This window comes from Thermobia domestica, chromosome 6, assembly GCF_964235325.1.
Source record: "Thermobia domestica chromosome 6, izTheDome1.hap1.1, whole genome shotgun sequence".
Lineage (NCBI taxonomy): Eukaryota > Metazoa > Arthropoda > Insecta > Zygentoma > Lepismatidae > Thermobia > Thermobia domestica.
In genome coordinates this window covers 203266139-203287571 of record NC_137459.1, presented here as the reverse complement: position 1 = coordinate 203287571, position 21433 = coordinate 203266139, and the positions used below count along the sequence as shown (strand labels likewise).

The 21433-nt window shown below is 33.6% G+C and overlaps 1 protein-coding gene across 22 annotated transcripts in view; it reads left to right on the top strand.

The window, feature by feature from the left end:
* Positions 1-19492, top strand: part of FoxP (forkhead box transcription factor P) — a 1320908-nt gene extending 1301416 nt beyond the window's left edge. For all 22 annotated transcript variants that reach the window (XM_081762611.1, XM_081762608.1, XM_081762609.1 and 19 more), the window contains one exon: positions 16974-19492. In XM_081762611.1, coding sequence (XP_081618737.1) covers positions 16974-17262 — 289 coding nt within the window. In that variant the 3' untranslated portion in view covers positions 17263-19492. The remainder of the gene's footprint in view (positions 1-16973) is intronic.
* The last annotated feature ends 1941 nt before the right edge of the window (positions 19493-21433 follow it).

Here is a 21433-nt window from a genome sequence, read left to right as displayed (position 1 = left end):
ATGCATTGAGTTTTCTCCTGCCAGACAAATCGAGCTACTTGTCATCACTCAGGAAACACCAGCTGTGTTCTGCCCATCATCCTTCTTCTTATCAATTAGCCTTGCACTAAAATAGCAAGAAAGCAAGGAGATGTCTACTAATTCAAGCGGGTCCTCACTACGTGATGAAGTACTTAGGAGCCAACCCAACACACCAGGATCCGGTACCTAACAACCGCCAGACTGTCTAGTGGCTAGTTAGACTAGAATAAGCGAAGTGAATACTCATTCTTATCTACTGACACTTCAATTGTAATTACCATGCAAGACCACTTAGGAAGCTATTTTTACTAATTAAACATGATGTATATTATAAAGCATTGCATTCTTCTGCATATTTTTTGATGGATAATTATCACGCACTTGTATTATGCACGTAAATTATCTACAATTTTGATACAAACTTGTCTTATAATAAACTGCCTCAGTTGTTCCAGCGCGAAATCGTGTACGGCCGTTTTGTATCACGCTTAGTTCATATTTTGTTTCACACTTTCGCTTTAACTGAGTTCTTCAATAGTCTGTTCATGGAGGCTTATTTAGCCAGTTTTCTTACATGCCGGAAAACTTTATTCTTTCAAGAGATCGAATACTACGTAACTAGCTATGATGACAGTCAATGGCGCAATAATTATTAGAGTCCGCCGGGAGTCTCGTCTCGCCTCACATTTTACTGATAACGATAGGTGTGACGTTGTGAACTAGGTAATTACACCTTGGTTTAAAGTTTTAATATCATATAATTTATAATATAAAGTTATAATCGAGGAGAGACCAGATTTCTTCTTTTTGTTCTTTAATTTACCTTTTTGTCAGCACGAGTTAGTATTATAGAAAAACAGAACACTACTAAAAAGCAATACATTTATAGACTTTATAGAGAGTTGATAAAGGTCACTGAATATCCACTTTGGAATACGAAATAAAATGTTGCTTAAAACAGGATCAGTTGTTTTGACGATCGACGGGATATATGTGCACTAAGCAATAAAAGTAAGCGCTCGAAAACCCTGCACCATGTTTCAATTCCATATAAGATAACCATTCCAATGTTACATAGCAAACATGACCACGTAGAAACATTTCGGGAACTTTCGCCAGATAAAAGCTTCATCAGATAAGCAGTTCTTTCATTGGATGATGACAAAAACGAGAACGCTGGGGCTTATCGTCAACAAAACGAAAACCGATAATAATTTTATGTATAAAGTCCTTCCTTTATTTTCATTTCATTTCTTTTCCCTTTTTTTTATTTCGCTGCTTTCTGTTTAAACTTCTACAAAATACTTTTAATAAAACAAACAATAAAATATGCGTAGATTTTTGTATACTTTTGTCCATGATATGCTATATTAATATAATTTTACCAATGGTACTATGATATGCGCTTACAAAAGCAAATGAATATTCTGAAACATTACAAAAGTATAAAATGAAATATGTTACGGAAATATGTAACAATGTAATAAGTCACGGAAATGTATCTAATAATTACTTTGAAATATTTTTTTAACAAGAGAATTTCCAATATTGTTTATTATTCTCTTTTCTAAAAATATCAATATCATGTGTTACTACAACAATATTATAGAAAATAAAGCATTTGTTATATTATGGAAACACTTTTACGTAAATTAGAAAGATGTGTCGTTGATTAAACAAATATTTCAACGAACAAGAAAAAAAAAGAAAAAAAAGGAAAACATGTTTAATCTTTTTGATATTCAAGATTAAACATTAATTGAGCCGTATTTTTAAACATCTTACAATGCATTAAACATAAATAACAAAACATGATGGCAAGGTTAACATGTTATACATGTATAATACATTTTTCAATAACAACTCTTTCGTACCGTTAGAACGAGAGAAGGGCAACACAGTAGATAGTTCGCCACAATCTTGCACCTTAGTGTCTGTCCTCTTAAGTTTTAACTCAACCTCTCATTATACATATATAATTTCATTCCATGCCTTCTGAATGGCAACAATACCTTCTACTAAGACAGAAAGTGAAGAAGAAAACGGAAATTGGACCCCAAGGTTAAAAATAAAGTCAGAGGGACTTGCCATTCTTAACTGTATTGTCTGTCAAACAAGCAAATGCATATTTCCTGCGGGATAGTATCTTGCCCCTTGCTGCTATGAAAATAAAATACTACACATTACCCCATATCATTTCGCAAGTAGCTTTCCATTTACAGATCAGTTAAAAAAGTATTCCTAGGCATCGTGGCAAAAAATGTATTTGCTTTTTCGTGCATTGCACGAAAAAAACAGAGTGAACGCAATAAAAACGAAACAAGAAAAAAATACAATGTGATGTAAAGTGCTTGGACTCTTTCGACAAATCACTCAATGTAGCGCTTTCCTTGCAAGCAGGTCTTGATGGTGTAATCGGTAACACTGTGGGCTCAAGTTCACGAGGTCCTCAGATCGATTCCCGCTGAAGACATACTTTTTATTTTCTTTGAAACAATAGAAGTTTTTATAAATTATCCAGTCATCCCAGAAAAGGAAATTGTGTAAAAACACAACATTTCACTTTTGTATTCACATTATCGCGAAGAAATATGATCATTTCTTGTAGTTCAAACTGTAGACAATAAGTTATTGAATAATGTTTTTCGGTCTTTTTATAAACTTTGTCCAGTGTGTTGACGTCGGCAGAGCTCTACACTGTAGACCTTAAAGTCGCAAGTTTCTGACGAAAACAGTGTCCATTTATTATTATTATTATTATTATTATTATTATTATTATTATTATTATTATTATTATTATTATTATTATTATTATTATTATTATTACCAGAATGACAAAAGAAGGAAAGAAAAAGACACATAGTCGAAGCTACTGATAGGAACAGAAGAGATATACTTTATGTTAGATTCTTTTTAGGTTTGCACATGAACATAAGAATACCTTATTATTACATTTATGGATTGACAGATAGAATTATTATTTTATGAGAACAAGAAATGGAGTATAAATATTTGTTAGCTGGTAGCAGTAATGAATTTTGTTTCGCCCTCCTTCTAGATACGTTGAGTTGATTTTGAGTTTAACATACCTTTCAGCAGCAAGGCTATATGAGACGGGATCTACTGATTAACGTAGAATCTGAAACACATGAGCTCCTGCCGGGAATCGAACCCGGGTCTTTTTCTAGATAGGAAGGTGAGGTGACACCTTGAAAAGAATCGTCCTTGTGACAAGAGTTCTTAGTTCGATCACTATTTGTAATTTGTTATTCCTTTAATGCTTTATCAACGTTGCATGTAGCGTAAATTTAATAATAGCTTTTTGGCAAAATCACGTGTAAAATTTGAAGACCGAGTTAGTTGTGTAAATTCGCACACAGATCGAGGTAACGAAGCCAGAGTAATGGGCGTATGTATCTTGAACAAAGAAATCAGTTTCTCTGCTCTGGCCATCCTCCCTCGTAGAGTATTCGATAGCAAGGTGGTCTGAAGAACTTGTAGTTCACGGATCGATTCCCGCGCAGAACCATTTTTAATTCTTGACCACAAATAGAAAAAAAAATCGAGACGCATGGAATTTAGAGCTAACAAGTAAGACCGAACCAAAGGTATGGGTCATTACGTGATTTGTTTAAGAACAATAAAATGGAGGAAAGTTGTTTTGTCTGTGTCTAGGAATGGAGGATAAATAAAAGAAGAAACTACTCTTCTGTCCAGAATTTCTGTCGCATGTCTTTTGAAATTATATAAATAGAAATAACTCTCTTTTTTATGATAGAAAATGTTAAATGTCTTCTTAGAAATATGCAGAAAAAGGAAACCACATATTTAAAAAAAAATGTTCTGTACAAAAATTAGAAATAAAGAAGTTATAATTAATAAAAGAACTCTCCGAAATTCATCGCCAAATTCTAAGTTCCATTTTCGTAAGCGTGGCAAACGCACGGCGAAATTTACAGAGAGGGAATTTTATGCATTATTAGAAATACAACATAAATCTTTCATAATGTTAGTTACTATACATATTACACAGCTCTAATAATAATAGATATTAAATATTTTATATGTAAACAAACAAATAAAAGGAAATAAGCCACAACATATGCGAAGCGATCCGGCAGTTTGTGGTAGTGATTTTCTAATATGCGTTTACTAAGAGAATGAACCTTAACATACCTTCGTAGATTAGACGGTTATCGCACGCTCCCCGAATATTTTGTTTTTATCCATGATCATCAATTCGAATCCCATACGCTTCGCTGCCTTTTCTTAAAAAGAAAAGCTTGATTCTGTCAATTTCTTAAACAGCAATGTTTTGTTCTAATAATGTTGCTCAGTATTTTTGTCTTCATTCTAATTTGTTTGAATATTTTCAAATAGTCCAGAATTACGTCCTTTAAATAAAGTATTACGATTCTAAAGAATTTTATAAAAAGAGGAAACTTCATTTCTAATCATTATCCTAGCCGGAAGGGGAAACTTATAAATATTTAAAAAAGTAATTAACATATGAATAAACTTTAATGAAACATTACTAAAATAAAACATTTACTCCGAATAGTGTCTGCAAGTAATTTGTAGAAAACGGACAGAAATAGTGAAACGGATTCTTGGTTGTCAGTTAAAAGTGTAGTAGCGATAACTCTAAACCTAAGTAGAATATTCACTCTTTGCTTCATGAAAATAATAAACATTTTGATCATGAAAATAATGATCTTTTGGCTGCATCGTAAATCTTTTACTTGTTACTTTCATTTGTGTTTAAAACAGACAGACTGACTTTAGTTGTTATTATTATTATTATTATTATTATTATTATTATTATTATTATTATTATTATTATTATTATTATTATTATTATTATTATTATTATTATTAACTAGTCTGCCTTTCGGCAGGTCCTGAAACTAATGAGGACTTTTGTTTTCAGCTTTAGATTTGAACCTGGAAATGTTTCTTCCACGTTTTTCGACTTTCAGCTTCCTCTTTTAACTCCCAATATCCTCCTATTTTTCAAATTATCGATCAGCTGTGTTCTTTTTCTTCCAATTCCTCGCTTGCCTTCCATCTTTCCCTCTATGGCGGTGTGAAGAAGACAATTTCTTCGAAATATGTGTCCAATCCAATTGGCTTTTCTACGAAGGATGTTAGATAGAAGTATATTCTTCTCTCCTATCCGTTTTAGAACATCGTTTTTTACTCTCTCCGTCCATTTAATCTTCTCCATCTTCTTTCAACACTACATTTCGAAGCTCTCTAAATATTTCTTCTCTAACTTTACTTTAGTTACATCCGATAAATTAACATTTACTGAAGTTTCTGGTTCATCAGAATCTACTTTTGTACTGTTTTGTTTTACATAATCAGATTCTTTTTTCATCATTATGTTTCTTGGCCAATTCTAACCATAAGTGAGTCGCCACACTTTTATGCGGTTGATAGAATATACACTACAAGATTCTCCAGTTAATGGGTCTACAAAATCAGAAACTTTATCTGGAACTTTATTCTTGCAAAGAAGTGGACTTCTTTGAAAAATCTACTGATCTTTTGTCTAGAGCTGAATTCAAATGTAACTGCAGCAAAAATATCTTTTGCATTATATTTTACCAATTTTAAATTATTCTTCAACTATGAAATGGTTGCAAAAGAATTTCAAATTTCGATATTACGAAAATCATAGCAGCTGTCTGGCTTCTCAAAATAAACACTAACCGGCGAAATATATATATACATATATAGAGAGCTGTAAAGATATATATATATATATATATATATATATATATATATATATATATATATATATATATATATATATATATATATATATATATATTAGTCTATAGCTTCTTTTGATTTATTTAATGCAGAAACAATTTTAAATAGTTTCATTTGCCAAAACGTAACGGATGTGAATTCACAAGTGGCTAAGTGATTTCTACACATGCATTTCGTTTAGAACATAATATATTGAAATATGCACTTTATTTTCACCATTGTAGATAGCACTGCGTTAAAGATTATTTTGCTTTTTGGATTTTAATTCACTAGAACGATTCACTTTTATTTTACTGGCATTGAATTTTGCACGATTTGGCTTCTTTGTATTGACTATGGCAATACTGCGCCGCAAAGTATGTTGCTTACTAAACATTGCTTTAGAAGATCGATTCACTATTTTCTGATTTACACCACAATCTTCACGATTTCTTTTTCTTTTTAATGAACTTTCACTGCAGTTCACTACTTTCTTTTGAAGCTGAAATTGTGCACTATATTGGCTTTGAATTAGGTGAGCCTCTTAACTACAGTAATAGCCATGCCCCATAGAAAGAAAAAATAAAAGTTATTCTCTGAATATACAATTAGCGTGCAGATGAGTACACAGAAAATTCTTCGCTCAATACACTTCACTTGTACTTTCCTGACTACTATCTCACAGTTAATTAGGTTATTTTTCGTATGACCTAGTCCAACAACCGTCAAATTTACAAAACATAAACAATTACATGCAGGGATGCATTCAAACTTATCAAACGGTACAATAACTCGGATACACTCAAGGTCCAGAGGAAATAACAAGCTACTATCTTATTTTTGCCTCTAATTTCATTATAATAAACGACAACATCAGTGCAGTTCTTCGTTAACCAGCATGTACCCAACTTGTACATGTCAATGAACCATATACATAACCTACAATTTACATTTGCAACTATTTCCTCTTGGTTGTTATCATTTTTAGTACTAGGTATATCCGCCACAACAACGACTGAAACGTTTGTTAACAGCTAAGACACTTATGTTACCTTTTTCTTCATTTGTGCAAGTACTAGTTACTACTATGGTTTCTTCATCATTACTTTCTTCTCTATCTCGTGAGTTTCTCCAGACTGGATTAAAAAATTGTCAGCATTATCTGTGCGCGATTAACTCTGCTTAATTCACCACACATGTTATTTTCGAATTTTGAACGAAGGTCACTTACATTACTCTAAACTTTTTGAACAAACTCAGACGTTAGGTTTTTAAAACTTTCTTGTAATTCAACTGAGGTATTTCCAATTTTTTCTAACCTATTTGCAACTTCATAGGAAGATTTTTTCTAACTGTTATTTAAGGGAAGTTTTCCAGTCATTGCTAGCTACGTTACAAGACTTCTTAAATTTATCCATACTTTCTGCAATTTAATGTTTTGTTTCGTTAATAACCTCAAGTACAGCTTGCAAAGTTACTTCTTTATCATTCATGATTACTTGCTACAACATGCACAATAACAAAATAATTTTCAACAATGTATAAACATTCTTATTTTAGCGCATACCAGCATATCATGGGTTACAATATCTAACTGTTGTGTTACTCACAGAGCATCTTTCAGTTGCAATGTCTCAAACGATCCATTTAATAATAATGGGTCAATCCATTCTAAGTGATCAAGCATGTGCCGCTCGACCATCTCCAAAAAATCTATTTCTTTCATGAACGTTTATCCTATATGAGGATACTTCAAAACCACACTTAATTATTTTTTACAACATCCCATGACGACACAGGGGCTGGCGTCATTTTGCGTTTTTTCGATTTTAGGCGTTTACGTTGTTTTGAATATCTCAGCATGCATTTGTCTTACCAAATAAAAAAATTGCTGGACGTCTCCAACTCGTGCAGAGCTAAAACTTTGATTTCTTAACATTTTTGCATAAAACCACTTGAAGGGGGAGAAATCAGGGAGTGCAGGGGCAACATTTTTGGATATTGAAAAGATGTTTCGGAAGAGGAAACAACTGACGTAGAGGTGTGAATTTGTGTGTGCATGTAGTCCGGGGTCATAAGTTAATACACAAAAATTTACAGAATTGTAGAGCTGTTCCCAAAGGACTGAAAAGAAAATCGTAAGGTTGGGGAATTATACCAAATTAGCATATTTCACTCTCCAATATCTCCACTGAACCTGGATTAAAAAAAAAAAAAAAAAGTCTCTGAAATTTCGGGAACAGTTAGTCCCTTAGTATATCATAACACACAAGAAAGCGCGTTTTGTGTTTTTGAGCACAAGGGAGTCAAAGTATTAAGTAATGATGTTTACATTCCACAGTCCGTGTTCACTGACTTGAGAATGTCATCATCATCATCATCATAGGTATTCTGCCTTTATTGGCAGGTCACTTGCCGCAGCTGAGAAGCTTCCATGCTCCACGGTCCTCCGCTAAACTTTTCGTCTTCGCGTATGATCTTTCTGTTTTAATATTCTTGAGAATGTAGATCATACGAAAGGATAACAGTCTCCTGCATGAGTTGGCAGTTAAAACAAGAATAAACAGGGTTCAATTTCATTGATATAGCAAGCAGCGAGAGCAAGGAGTACTTACGGACTTTTTGTCAAGGGTGCATTTTGACTTTCCTCGCCTTCTGCTGATAGCGGCATTCTTCATCATTGCTACTGCGTGTATGATAAGACAGTGTTACAACTAGAGGAAATAAACGAGCTTGAGAGCCTTGACTGGACTAACCATTCATCCTACATTATATTACTTCACAACAAAAAAATTCCAGTAGATTTTATGAACAAAACTCCTCCTAGAGTATGACATCATTACTTAATTCTTTGACAGCCTTCTGCTCAAAAACACACAACGCGCTTTGTCGTGTGCTATGGTATTCTAAAGGACTAACTATTCCTAAAATTTTAGATTTTTTTTTATCCAGACCCAGTGGAGATATTGGGCAGTGAAATATGCTAACTTGGCATAATTCCCCAACTTTACTTTTTTTTTTTCAGGCCTTTCGTAGCAGATACAGGTATGTAAATTTTTGTGTATTAATTTATGATCCCAGACTACTTGTACACACAAATTCACACCTCCACGTCAACTGTTTCTTCTTCCCAAACATGTCTTCAATATCCAAATTGTTGCTACTGCAGACCCTGATTTCACCCCCTTCAAGTGGTTTTAGGAAAAAAAAAATGTTAAGAGATCAACGTTTTAGCTCTGTGGGAGTTGGAGACGTCCAGCAATTTTCAATTTGGTAGGACAAATACATGCTGAGATATTCAAAACAACGTAAACGCCTAAAATCGAAGAAACGTAAAATGGTGGCAGCCGTTGCATCGCCATGGGATGTTGTAAAAATATTTAATTGTGGTTTTGAAGTATCCTGATATATGATAAACATTCATGAAAAAAATTAGATTTTTTGGAGATAGTCGAGCGGCAGCTTTTCTTTTTTCTCGATCACTTTGCATTGATTGACCGTTGACCCTAATATAAAATTATTATTTAGTGCTTTGTCCCTGTTAAAGGGCGCCATTCTATTTGTACATTGAGTTTTCTCCTTCCAGACAAATCGAGCTACTTGTCATCACTCAGGGAACACCAGCTGTGTTCTGCCCATCGTTCTGCTTCTTAACAATTAGCCTTGCACTAAAATAGCAAGAAAGCAAGGAGATGTCTACTAATTCAAGCGGGTCCTCACTACGTGATGAAGTACTTAGGAGCCAACCCAACACACCAGGATCCGGTACCTAACAACCGCCAGACTGTCTAGTGGCTAGTTAGACTAGAATAAGCGAAGTGAATACTCATTCTTATCTACTGACACTTCAATTGTAATTACCATGCAAGACCACTTAGGAAGCTATTTTTACTAATTAAACATGATGTATATTATAAAGCATTGCATTCTTCTGCATATTTTTTGATGGGGATAATTATCACGCACTTGTATTATGCACGTAAATTATCTACAATTTTGATACAAACTTGTCTTATAATAAACTGCCTCAGTTGTTCCAGCGCGAAATCATGTACGGCCGTTTTGTATCACGCATAATTCATATTTTGTTTCACACTTTCGCTTTAACTGAGTTCTTCAATAGTCTGTTCATGGAGACTTATTCAGCCAGTTTTCTTACATGCCGGAAAACTTTATTCTTTCAAGAGATCGAATACTACGTAACTAGCTATGATGACAGTCAATGGCGCAATAATTATCAGAGTCCGCCGGGAGTCTCGTCTCGCCTCACTTTTTACTGATAACGATAGGTGTGACGTTGTGAACTAGGTAATTACACCTGGGTTTAAAGTTATAGTATCACAAACTGACACACACACACACACACACACACACACACACACACACACACACACACACACACATAAACATTATAATCACGGCGAGGCCAGATTCCCTACTTTTCTTCTTTAATTCAACTTTTTGTCATCAAGTGGTAGTATTATAGGAAAAGAAAACACTACTAAAGAACAATACATCGAAAGACTTTATAGAGGTTCGATAAATGTCACTGTATATCCACTTTGGTATACGAAATAAGATTTTGCTTACAACTGAATCACTTACTTTGATAATTTATAAACGCGTAAAACAAGTAGAAATTTCACCTTCTCAGAATCTTTTTGAAAACGAATATTAATCCATTTGTAGGTCCGTTAATGAAACATTTGTTTGTGAAATATGAACGAAATTCCTAGATTCATGTTCAACAAAATCGTCCTAAAATGTAACTCCCATCACCAAACACTCTCTTCTGGCTTTTGCCAAGAAAAAGAATTTATGTTCTATTTCAGAATTTTTAGTGAAATATTTCTTTTGTTAAATATGAACAAAATAGCTTGAGCATTTTTTCACAAAGTCTTTTCAGAAAATATCACAAGCAAAGTACCCCTCATGAATTTTCCCAAGAAAGGTCACTTATGATACATTGGAGGGCTCTTACTGAGTTGATTTATAAAATTCAAATAATACTGTTACATCCCTTTTTGAGAAAATCGTAATTTTCAATTCTTATGTTCTAATAACCTGTCTTTATTTTCGGAGGCAGCAGAAAAACCTGAAACCTACTTTTCTTTGAGAATCTCATAAAAACCTTTAGTTAAAAATTTTTCTTTGATACATTGAATTGTGTACCCTCTAAACCTTACAAATGCTGACTGATAAACAGAAGAGCGGATATCGAAAAATCTCCCTTGGTATGTAAGAAAATCTGCAAAGTCAATTGAACCTTCGATTTGGAGTTTTTGTTTTCATTCATGGTCACTAGAATCTTCATTCTTATTATAGCTTGAAAGTGAAGTAAGGAAAAAATCTCACTAGTATATAGGAAAAAAAATGCCACTTTGTGTGTCTGTTAATGAAGTATTTATCTACGAAGATTCTTTTTTTTTCTTTCTTAAGTAATCGTTTAAGGTTTTTCTGAGAACACTGTGAAAAAGCTCACACTATCATATCACCAGTAAACTTCCCATTACACACTTTCTAAGAGAAATTACTTACGTTGTACTTTAAGGTTGTATACGTAAAAAAATTATTGATGGCACATGAACCAAATCACCTAAATCATTTTTGAGGAAATCCCCACAAAACTCATCATTCCAGTAAACTACCCCTTCTTCAGCTTTCCAAGGGAGAGATATATATGTCATATTGTACGGTTGTTAATGTAATATTTATGAAGAATGAATAACATGGGCAGTTTCGAGGAAAACGCCACAAAAAGAGCTTACCTACTAACAAACTGCTACTTCGAGGTTTCACAAAGGGAAGTGGCTTATGTTGACGGTAATCAACTGAGCTGTTTTCAAGAAATCGTCTGAAAAAACGAGGGCGATAAATTACCAATTCTGATTTTTTTAATTTTTTTAAAGGAAATGACCTGTGCTGTACTACGGTTGTTAATTATATTGATTTTTGTAATACGAACAAAATCGTTGGAGCATTTTCGAGAACATTTGCACAGTTCTCAGTTTTCATCCCTCAGCAAATTATTCCTATTGTTGGGGTAGAACGGAATAATTATCCTTTAAAGAGGTATATATATACATAAAACCCCAAAACTTCCTCTGTAGAATGTTAAGTTTAAAATTTGGTGCAGGAACATTGAACGGCACGGCCTCCACGCGAGTGGGAACAATTACATCGGGACGAACAGACATTGAAGTTTCCTTTTTCCGCATATAGGGGTAATGAATCATGTAAATCCGTTAAAATATCAAATTAGGTTTTCTTCATGATCATTATTCTTTCTTCTGTCCTATCATTGCTCGAAAGTATAAATGCTTAGTTTCAAATTGCTTTCTTGCACAAAATTGCTACAAACTATTGCAGAATATTAAGAAATAGCAGAAAATCTCAATCTGTTTTGACGTTTATGAAAAATTATTGGCTATGTAACAAGAGGAAGATAGATTTCAAAAATTTAGTTTTTCCCTGTTTTCATAATTGAAGTTGCAATTTTTCTGCCATTTTAAAAAAAATACGATAGGTGAAATTATAGATTAAATCCAATCGGGAAAAAGTTTAAAAATTATGCCAAGTATGGGAGCTCCCGTGTAATATGGGAAAGTTGGCAAACCTATATTTTGGTTGTGTAACAGATAAGTTAACGTGGAGTTCGAACTATTCACTAAGTGGAAATCATACCTGAGTTTCCCGCGTCAGAGACGTATATGTTACCTGTATAGCCACGAAGGATCTCATCGCAGAATCGAAATCAAACTACTTTGTGTGGTGTAATAGGAACAAAATAATTATTGACAGAAGTGGTCTAGTTAGTAGTAACAGACTGTGATGATTAGAAACGTGTTAGAAAAATGGTTACTGACTACTTCTAAGGGCATAAATTTAAAATTTTATATACTTCAGGAGAGAACATTTTAAATAATCACTTGATGGATAAAAGGAAACGGAAAAGCTCCTTTCTTTGTTTAAAGGCAAATATAAGTTTTTTTTTTTTCATCTTTTCTGTTTTTCATTGATCGGCCGTAAAAGAGAACTAATGATAGTAATAAAAAATGTTACCCTGACTACATTTACATCAATTCTCACTAATATTTTACAGTTTTCTTTTAGTATAGTTTTACGTTATAGGATTCTGTCTTCTTTACTAACAAAGACAATAAATGACTACCTATGATAGGGTTTATAATGGCAGAATGCACTTAGTTTTGTGAGTTTCTGGAACTTTTCCGCTCCGTCTTTCAAAAATTAGTTATAGGTCTTTCCGGATCGACTAAGTTATTTCACTTTATTTTCCCACGAGATTTGAATTAAATTGGAGAAAATACTAAGTGTTTTTTTCTTCTTGTTGTTGTACTATGGCAAACATCGTGCTGATAGGCATGCCTATATTAGTCTGATAGTATGTTGACTATTATTGACGTTCTTAACAATAGCAAAGTATTATGCGAAGTTAAAAGCCCGGAAAAATTTAGTCACTCACTCGCTGTGTTTTTCGTATGAAGTTTGATGCTTGCTATTAGATACCAATATTGTTATAAACTTACAAATCTCTGCTTGGTAAACTCAAATTTATTATTGCTTTTTCTGCATCTTGAATACATTTTATGATGAAGTCGCCAACTACACGTATTAATAATTTTGAAAGTTTAACTCTGAATGATACATAAAGTCTCTAAAGCCTTCACCCATTTTCAAAGTGCTAATTGTATTTGAATAAAACGCCTATAGTTCGATAGAGTCAGTGGTCAACTTAATACACATACACGTTAGCCGTATATGCATTATCTGATTTGAAAGTTCTGTATTGACATTTTTTTAATAAAAGTTGTTACAAAATGCAAAATAATTATAATTACATCAAGTTTTCAATGACATATTGACAAATGTTCAATGTAGTCTCTTCCGGCCGCACGGCACACATAAAATTGACAGTTGAATTCTTCTCATACCTTACATAGCACGTCTATCATCACAGACTCAACAGCTGATGGGAGTTAGTTGATGGTTGGCTTGATATGTCTCTAGTGTGTATCCTGTTGCACACTAGTAATATTCCGCCAACCAAACAAAATTTGAGCGCGAAATCCAGAGATTCTTGGGTGAATAACATTAGAACGATATCAACTATGTCTTTAATTTTCATTGATTTTCAGAATGAGCTGAAAGAAATGAATTTATTACTGACCTTGAGGATGATAAAACAGTAATTTTACTAAGATACCGAAGATCACTCAATTATCCACAGTGAGTTAATAACCCAATGTTAGAATTGCTTCTATTATATAACACATATCATCATCATAAAATAAATAACATATTATATGTAATTTTTATATCTTTCTTCTTGTTCATCTCAACCATAGGTTGGTGTGCAACATGGAAATTTTAAAAGTTGAGAGCTGTTTTATATTTTGATAAGGCCTCTTTTTCGTAACTGCATCTAGATATTCTATTCTTGGTCTTGCTCTTCCTGATTTTCCTTCTGCCTTTCCCTCTATCAGCACGGTGATCCAATCGGAGTGCCGAATGAGATGGCCAAGCATTCTGTTTCTTCTTTTTCCTATTATCTTCATGATCTGTCGTCCTTCATTAGCTTCCTTTAGTATGTCTTCGTTATTTTTCCTTTCGGTCCATGATACGCGCAGCATTCTGCGCCAACACCACATTTCAAATGCTTCCAGCTTGGATATTTCAGCTTTTCTCAATGTCCATGTCTCTGATCCGTAAAGTGCCACGCTCCATACCAGGGATCTTAATAAATCGTTTACGAACGTCCAACGACACATTTCTTGATGTTAGTAGTCCTCGTTTCCTGTTGAATGCTTCTTTAGCCTGCGCTATCCTGAAACTTACGTCTTTTTCACTTTATCCGTCCGAGGATATCAGAAATCCTAAATAGGGAAACGTCTTAACGTCTTCGATTTTCTCTCCCTTTAGCCATACGTTTGCCTCTTCCTGTCCTGCTGTTGTGCACTTTATCACTTCGGTTTTCTTCTTATTTATCTTTATTTTGCATATATTTCCCAGTTGGTCGTTCAAGTTTGGAAGTGCTTCCTACAAGACCTTTTCATTCTCCGTTATCAATGCTATGTCATCAGCAGAACTTTATTGTGCTGAAAACCTGACCATTTACTTTTACACCTTTTTTTGTTTTTATCTAAGATTTCCTTCATATCCTTTTCTATATAGACGTTGAACAGGAGAGGTGAAAGTCCACATCCTTGTCTCACTCCTTTACTTATTCTTGCTTCCTTCTGATCTCTTCGTATGACAGCTGTCTGGTTTCTATAAAGTTGGTATAATGTTCTTCTGTCTTTCTAATCCAGATTCTTCAACGCTCTGAACATGATATTCCAATCTACGTTGTCAAAAGTTTTTTTCTATATCTACAAATGCTATCACAATTGGTTTGTCTATTCTGTTGTGCTATTCCATGATCAACCGTAAACTCAGTATTGCTTCCCTTGTTCCCCATTTTTCTCCTTAATCCAAACTAGTCCTCTGATGGCTGTTCTTCGATTTTCCCTTCTAATCGTTGTGCAATAATTTTGCAGTGTTTTTGATGCCTGGAAAAGCAAACTTCTGCAAACACTAACACGTTATGTGAATTTTTACATAAACAGAACATTTTATGTGTAATTTGTATATAAAATGTAAAAGTTTATTTTGTTGTTCACTGCACAATGAAACAATAGCTCCTCCAAGTCGCATTGAAGCAAAACCTTCAGTGACATCGTTTATTATAAGTAAGAAGTCATTAAAGGAATTCCTAAAATTTAAATCTTATAAGATCTGCAAGCAATGTGGAAAAACTGCAATTCCACAAGCAAAATGAAAGTGATATTTTGGACTTAAACATATCTATTATAAAACAATTACATCCATCGATAAAAGTACGAAATGTAGGTCACGATAATAAGGGCGAGGAAGTGGCAGAAAAGTGCGTTCTAGTTCCTTATTTTTCAGTGTGTATCTCTGTGTTCGTAAAAATGGTTTAGATGTATATGGACCAAAAGCTTTAGCATTACATCACTTCCTCATTGCGATAATATGATTTTGTAGAATTACGAACGAACCTGGATTTTTAAAAATGCAATTAACGGTTAAAACGTGCCTGTTTCTGAGAAATTACTTCTTGAAAATTACACATTTATTCTGCTGTCAGTTGTCAAAAATGAAGTTTAATTAAATTCACTGTGATTTAAAATTTTCAGATTACAATAAAAGTAACAATTACTTAATTCACAAATCCATTGTGATTTTATATTTTGACAGACCTCACTCAGCCTACGGCCTCGCATCTCTTAAACCCACAATTCTACCAAATTTCAAGTTTATTTTCTTATTTCAACTATCTAAAGGATAATATTTTTATCCCAAGAAAAGACCCATTTAAATAAAATGGGAGTTTTTCATCCGCCTCTTTAGACCCCTTAAAAACTAAATATATTCACTTTTGGTTGGCAATTTTAATGCGGGTTAGTCTTGGAAAGCTGCAATCATGCCAAATTTCATCATTCTAATTCTGCCGAAAGTGCTTAAACATTTTGGGATGTAGAAGATGTCTCATATAAATAATATGGGAAAGATTTTTGAGTTTCCTATGAAACCACTCTACATTTGGAATTTTTTATTTTTGGTGATTTACATAGGTAACTCTAACAAAAATGTACAAGTATACCGAATTTCAAGTTTTTGTTCCAATTTCAAGTACCTAAAATATGTTCAAAAAGAGCTCCATTTAAATAACATGAGGAATTTTTTCATCCCACCTTTAGACTCTCTAAAAATAAAATAAAAGTATTCACTTTTGGTAATTTTCCTGTCAGTTAGTCCAGGAAGGCTACAATCATGCCAAATTTCAACTTTCCACGTCAACTGGATTTCCACTTCCCTTTATTTTATGTCAGTGAGTTCATGTAGTTTTATATATAGTTAGGAATAGGATTTTTAAAAAAAGTAACAATGTTGTGACGAAATATGACACGTAACGTTGAAGAAAAATAAACATTATTTTGTCTACCGTTGGGGTTATTCCTCAATGTACATTCTTTTAGCTCTATTATTTCATAATTTGTCAATTATTTTTTCTTGTACATTCGGCACTTATAAACTAACAGCAACACATTGAACCATGGAAACACTTCACATTCTGATGAGTGATGTTCATTTGCATTTTTCTCGTTTTTCAGGCCATCCATGGAAAATACTGTACACGTTAAACAGGAGTCTCTGCCACCACCGATAGTTTCGGAAAATGGAGGACTCTCCCACCTCATAAAGCGTGAGATTTTGGATCATGGGCTTGAACCAGAGGAAGGCGAAGGTGTTGGGGAGGAGCGGGAATATCCACCAGGGGTACCGATGGAGCAAGGACCTCCAGCAGAGGGTATGGGTATGGCGCCGGAATCCGAAGGAGAAGAAATGGCGGAGGACTTGTCAATGGCTCCAGATGTCAGTGAAGAACCTCTTGAAGCATAGTTGGATGACTATTTACAAGTGTTACTGTTCGGAAATTATATCAGAGCACCGAATTTTACGTAAAGGCATGTGATTTTGGAACGAAAGTGTATTCTTTTGTTTTTCGTCAAGAAATGGCACTATTGAGTGCTATTCGTTTATCATATCTATGTGCTACAATACAGACATATATCTGAGTGGAGACAGATAAATTACATTCACAAAGTGAACCAAAATGTGTTGCATATATACTTAAAAATATTGAGTAATAAAGGATAATTCATATCTCCCCCAAAGCGAAGCTACAACGACAAACAAACCAGAAGCAATGATGTAATTTTATTATTAAGAAAACGGTCGGATGTTGAGGCAACTGAGCCTAGTGTTATTCTGCAATGTGTTAGTAGAGCACAAGCTGTGAGTGTGGACAAATCTGTGAAACATAATATGAAGTGATATTTAGACTGCCTGCATGTTTGTATGATTTGAAGATGCATTTTAGAGACATAAGTGCATAGCTTTTATTGGTAGTGTATCGCTTCTTGTAAGGGAACTGCCGCATCTAGTAATAAGGATTTGTAAAGAAATATTGATATATTGCTGAATGGACATTCTATGTTGTTTATGAACTGTAGACATGACTGAAAGAATTCAGTGGTGAAGTCTGGTAATGTTAGTGAGCTTAGTGTATGCGATCTCAAGCGAATTCTGTACAGTTCACTTGACTCAAACCTCTCCCCGATAATACAAGAAACTGTCCCCCATACCTCAGTGCGCCTAGTCTGTACATGTTTATATCTCGTATATGTGCATGTGTCTCTTCTACATTATTATTTATTTTATTTACAACAAAGTACAATACCTCAGTACATATATGTCCTCAGATGGTTTCTTTAGCTAACATTTAATGCAGGGATATGAATGAATGTAAATTGGTACGAATGTTATGTATTGATTACAGGAAACTGTTGCATACCACTGTAAATTTTAAAATACAAAAATAATTCTATAATTTATTTTATTTATAGTATTGATATAAAAGCAGTTCCTGATTTTAAATATTAAAATTTTAGAGAAGAATGCTCTCTGTTCATTGTGTGCTTGTGATGGGAATGTCTCTGTGTTCAATACAAGTGAATTTGTTTCAGGAGTAAAACAAAAGTAATACAGAGGCAGTAATAAACAACTTGCTCAAGAGTTGACATCACCAAATCCAATTTTATATAGAATTCTATTTGGATATGTTGTACATAGTTTGTTTTTCATATTCTGAATACTTGTGTACATAACAGGGTAAGTTGTCACCTCAGAACACAGAGAGTTCCTGTTTCATGGTAATAAATTTTTAGCAATCCCTGCAAAATAGGCAAGCAAAATCGAAAAATGAATATGGGTGGCTGTTCGGACGGAAAAGATGAGGGAAAGGACAAAAATGAACCATGACACACAAGAGAAACGTTAAAAACCAAAGCAATCTGCGAGAGATATTTACATGCACAACACTCAATCTCTAATTTAGATCACCGCTCTCTTTATATTTATCAGTTGATAAGAGATTGAGTGTCATAAAGAACCGTATTGTAAGGATTGGGTCTCATAGACTAGGGATCTGATTCTAGGAAATACAGTATTGGCCATCCAGCCTGTGTAGGCAGGGTTTAATAGTGACAGGGTCCTGACTCACCTTTACACTAACTGCTTTTTGTAATAGATGGATGTTTTAGTAGCTCAAATTGTAGTTAAAGCGAAGTTCCATATCATTACTAGTCCAAAATCAGTTTGGGATAAAGGGACACCAGAAACAATTTTATAACCAATCTTGAAAAGTTTATATTGCATTATTTTCAAATCCTATCAAGTTTAGTGTTATAAATGCCACGCCGTGGTTGTGTTTGTATGAAAACGAAAACTTACAGACGTGGTAAAATTTTTATTTACTTCATTTTCATACATTTTGTATTCATGAGTTTTAAACTCAGATATTTTCCTATTTTATTGAATGTTATTACAGTAATTATTGCTAAAAAGGTTTATTGCTTAATAATTTGTATAGTCACAAATGAATTTAATGCATTCCTAGTTTCGTCTGTTATTTAGATGTTAAACAGTTCAGTGGCCCAGAATTCAGAGAGTGTTTTGTATTATTTTTGTTTAATAATTATTTATATATGATATATTCTAGTTTTCTTGAGATGGTGCGTCCTAGAAAGAGATTATTATTATTATTATTATTATCATTGAAACATATTTACACACAGAATATTCTTGTATTCTGACGACGGTGATGAAAGCAGGAGTCTGCTTGCTCTGTTTATGGATTACAGGGTTCAGTAGATCTAATTTAGGTATAGAGAATGTGATACTTTCAATTATGCTATGCTTTGTAATGACGGTCTGGTCTGTTTCAGAGTTCCTTATGGTAATATTTTTTGTTCCTATATTTTTATGAAGTCCAGACCTAGAGAGCGTGGGTTTATTTCAGCCACCGTTTTCAATTTTGTACAATAAATTTTCCCATTACGTTTTATTTATTTTTTTAGTCTATGTATTCACTCACTGAATTCTGGGTGTTCTGAAAAACTCCTGGCCCAACTGCCTGTTTTATGTGAAATCCCTAGAGTATTTACCTTTAATTGGTAGTGTGAGCTGCAGAAAAAGTGGAAATGAAAGCGACTCAGCTCTGAGAACATTCATGAGAATTTGCAAACAAAATGGAGATATCATTTCTCATGGAATAATTCAATTTGAAGGAAGGAAAAAAAGAAACTAATTGGGTCAGTTTGTTGCACATTATTATTGTCTTGGGCTGAGTTCATACATACATACATACATACATACATACATATATATATATATATATATATATATATATATATATATATATATATATATATATATATATATATATATATATATATATATATATATATATATATATATGTGTGTGTGTGTGTGTGTATATATATATATATATATAGGTGCTTTAGGTGACATTCCCAATCTAGAGAGGGGCGTTGGGACTCTTAGGAGGAGCAATAACTTTGATACCGCCACAGTAAAGATGTGATTAACTGTACCAGGTGTTAACTGTATTATGACGATGGGTGTAGATGTGCGTAAAACAACGCTGGTAGTTTATAGTGTCATGTGATGTAACGCTGATGAGACAACTTTGTATGAGGCACAATTGGGGAGGGTGGAATAGGACCCATCAACTTCCAGTTTCTGGGGGCTTCTTGTAAATACCTCACTGTATGTGAACCAGTCTGTTGACCACTGTAGAAACAGAATAATCTGTATCTTCTAGAGTTCTAGATGAATATTAAAAGAAAAAAAGGAAAATGTATGCAAATCAACATTTTTTTCTTTCTGCCTGACAACTTTTTCCTTTGGTTGGGTTGTGTCTGAAACCATGTTTTTATCTCATATAAAAATAATTTTGTAAATGTAAAACTGCATTTTTGAGAGTACAACAATGTCATATCTTTCAGTATTGATAACTGGCACAACTGTAATGCATTACCTAATAAATTTAGTACCAAAATGAATTGAGCTTGATGTGTTTCAGACAAGACCTTGTATATTTTAATTGAATGTAAAGAATCTAAATCCCACTTTTTTCTTTCAGGAATAAACATATGTATATAACTAATAATAATAATAATAATAATAATAATAATAATAATAATAATAATAATAATAATAATAATAATAATAATAATAATAATAATAATAATAATAATAAACGTCCGTATCTTGGTACGTAGCTTTCCGCAATCTTTTCTAGCGTTCTATGATCAATATTTTATATATATACAAGCGCGGATCCAAGGGGAGGGCTATAGCGACTATAGCTCCTTCCCTTGACGTTCAGGTATACACTGGATAAAATGGGCTTCAGTATTACATGTTAACTTTCATTACACTGTTTAAAGCAGCAAACTATGGTTTAGCCACTTCCTGGAGCATATCTTGCATCCGCGGCTATATAAGTACATATATGGGAAACTAAGAAAGTTCTGTCGCTTTTTCACCCACCACCTTCGAACATCGGTATGTTACCTAAGACATGCCTGGAAGATCAAAAGAAAGTTTCCACCAGTATCGACAATCTTCTGCCAACGTTCTGGAAGCCCATAGATTCCATCGCGGTAGAACTTAATGGACCGTGAAGCGAACAAGATATCAAGTG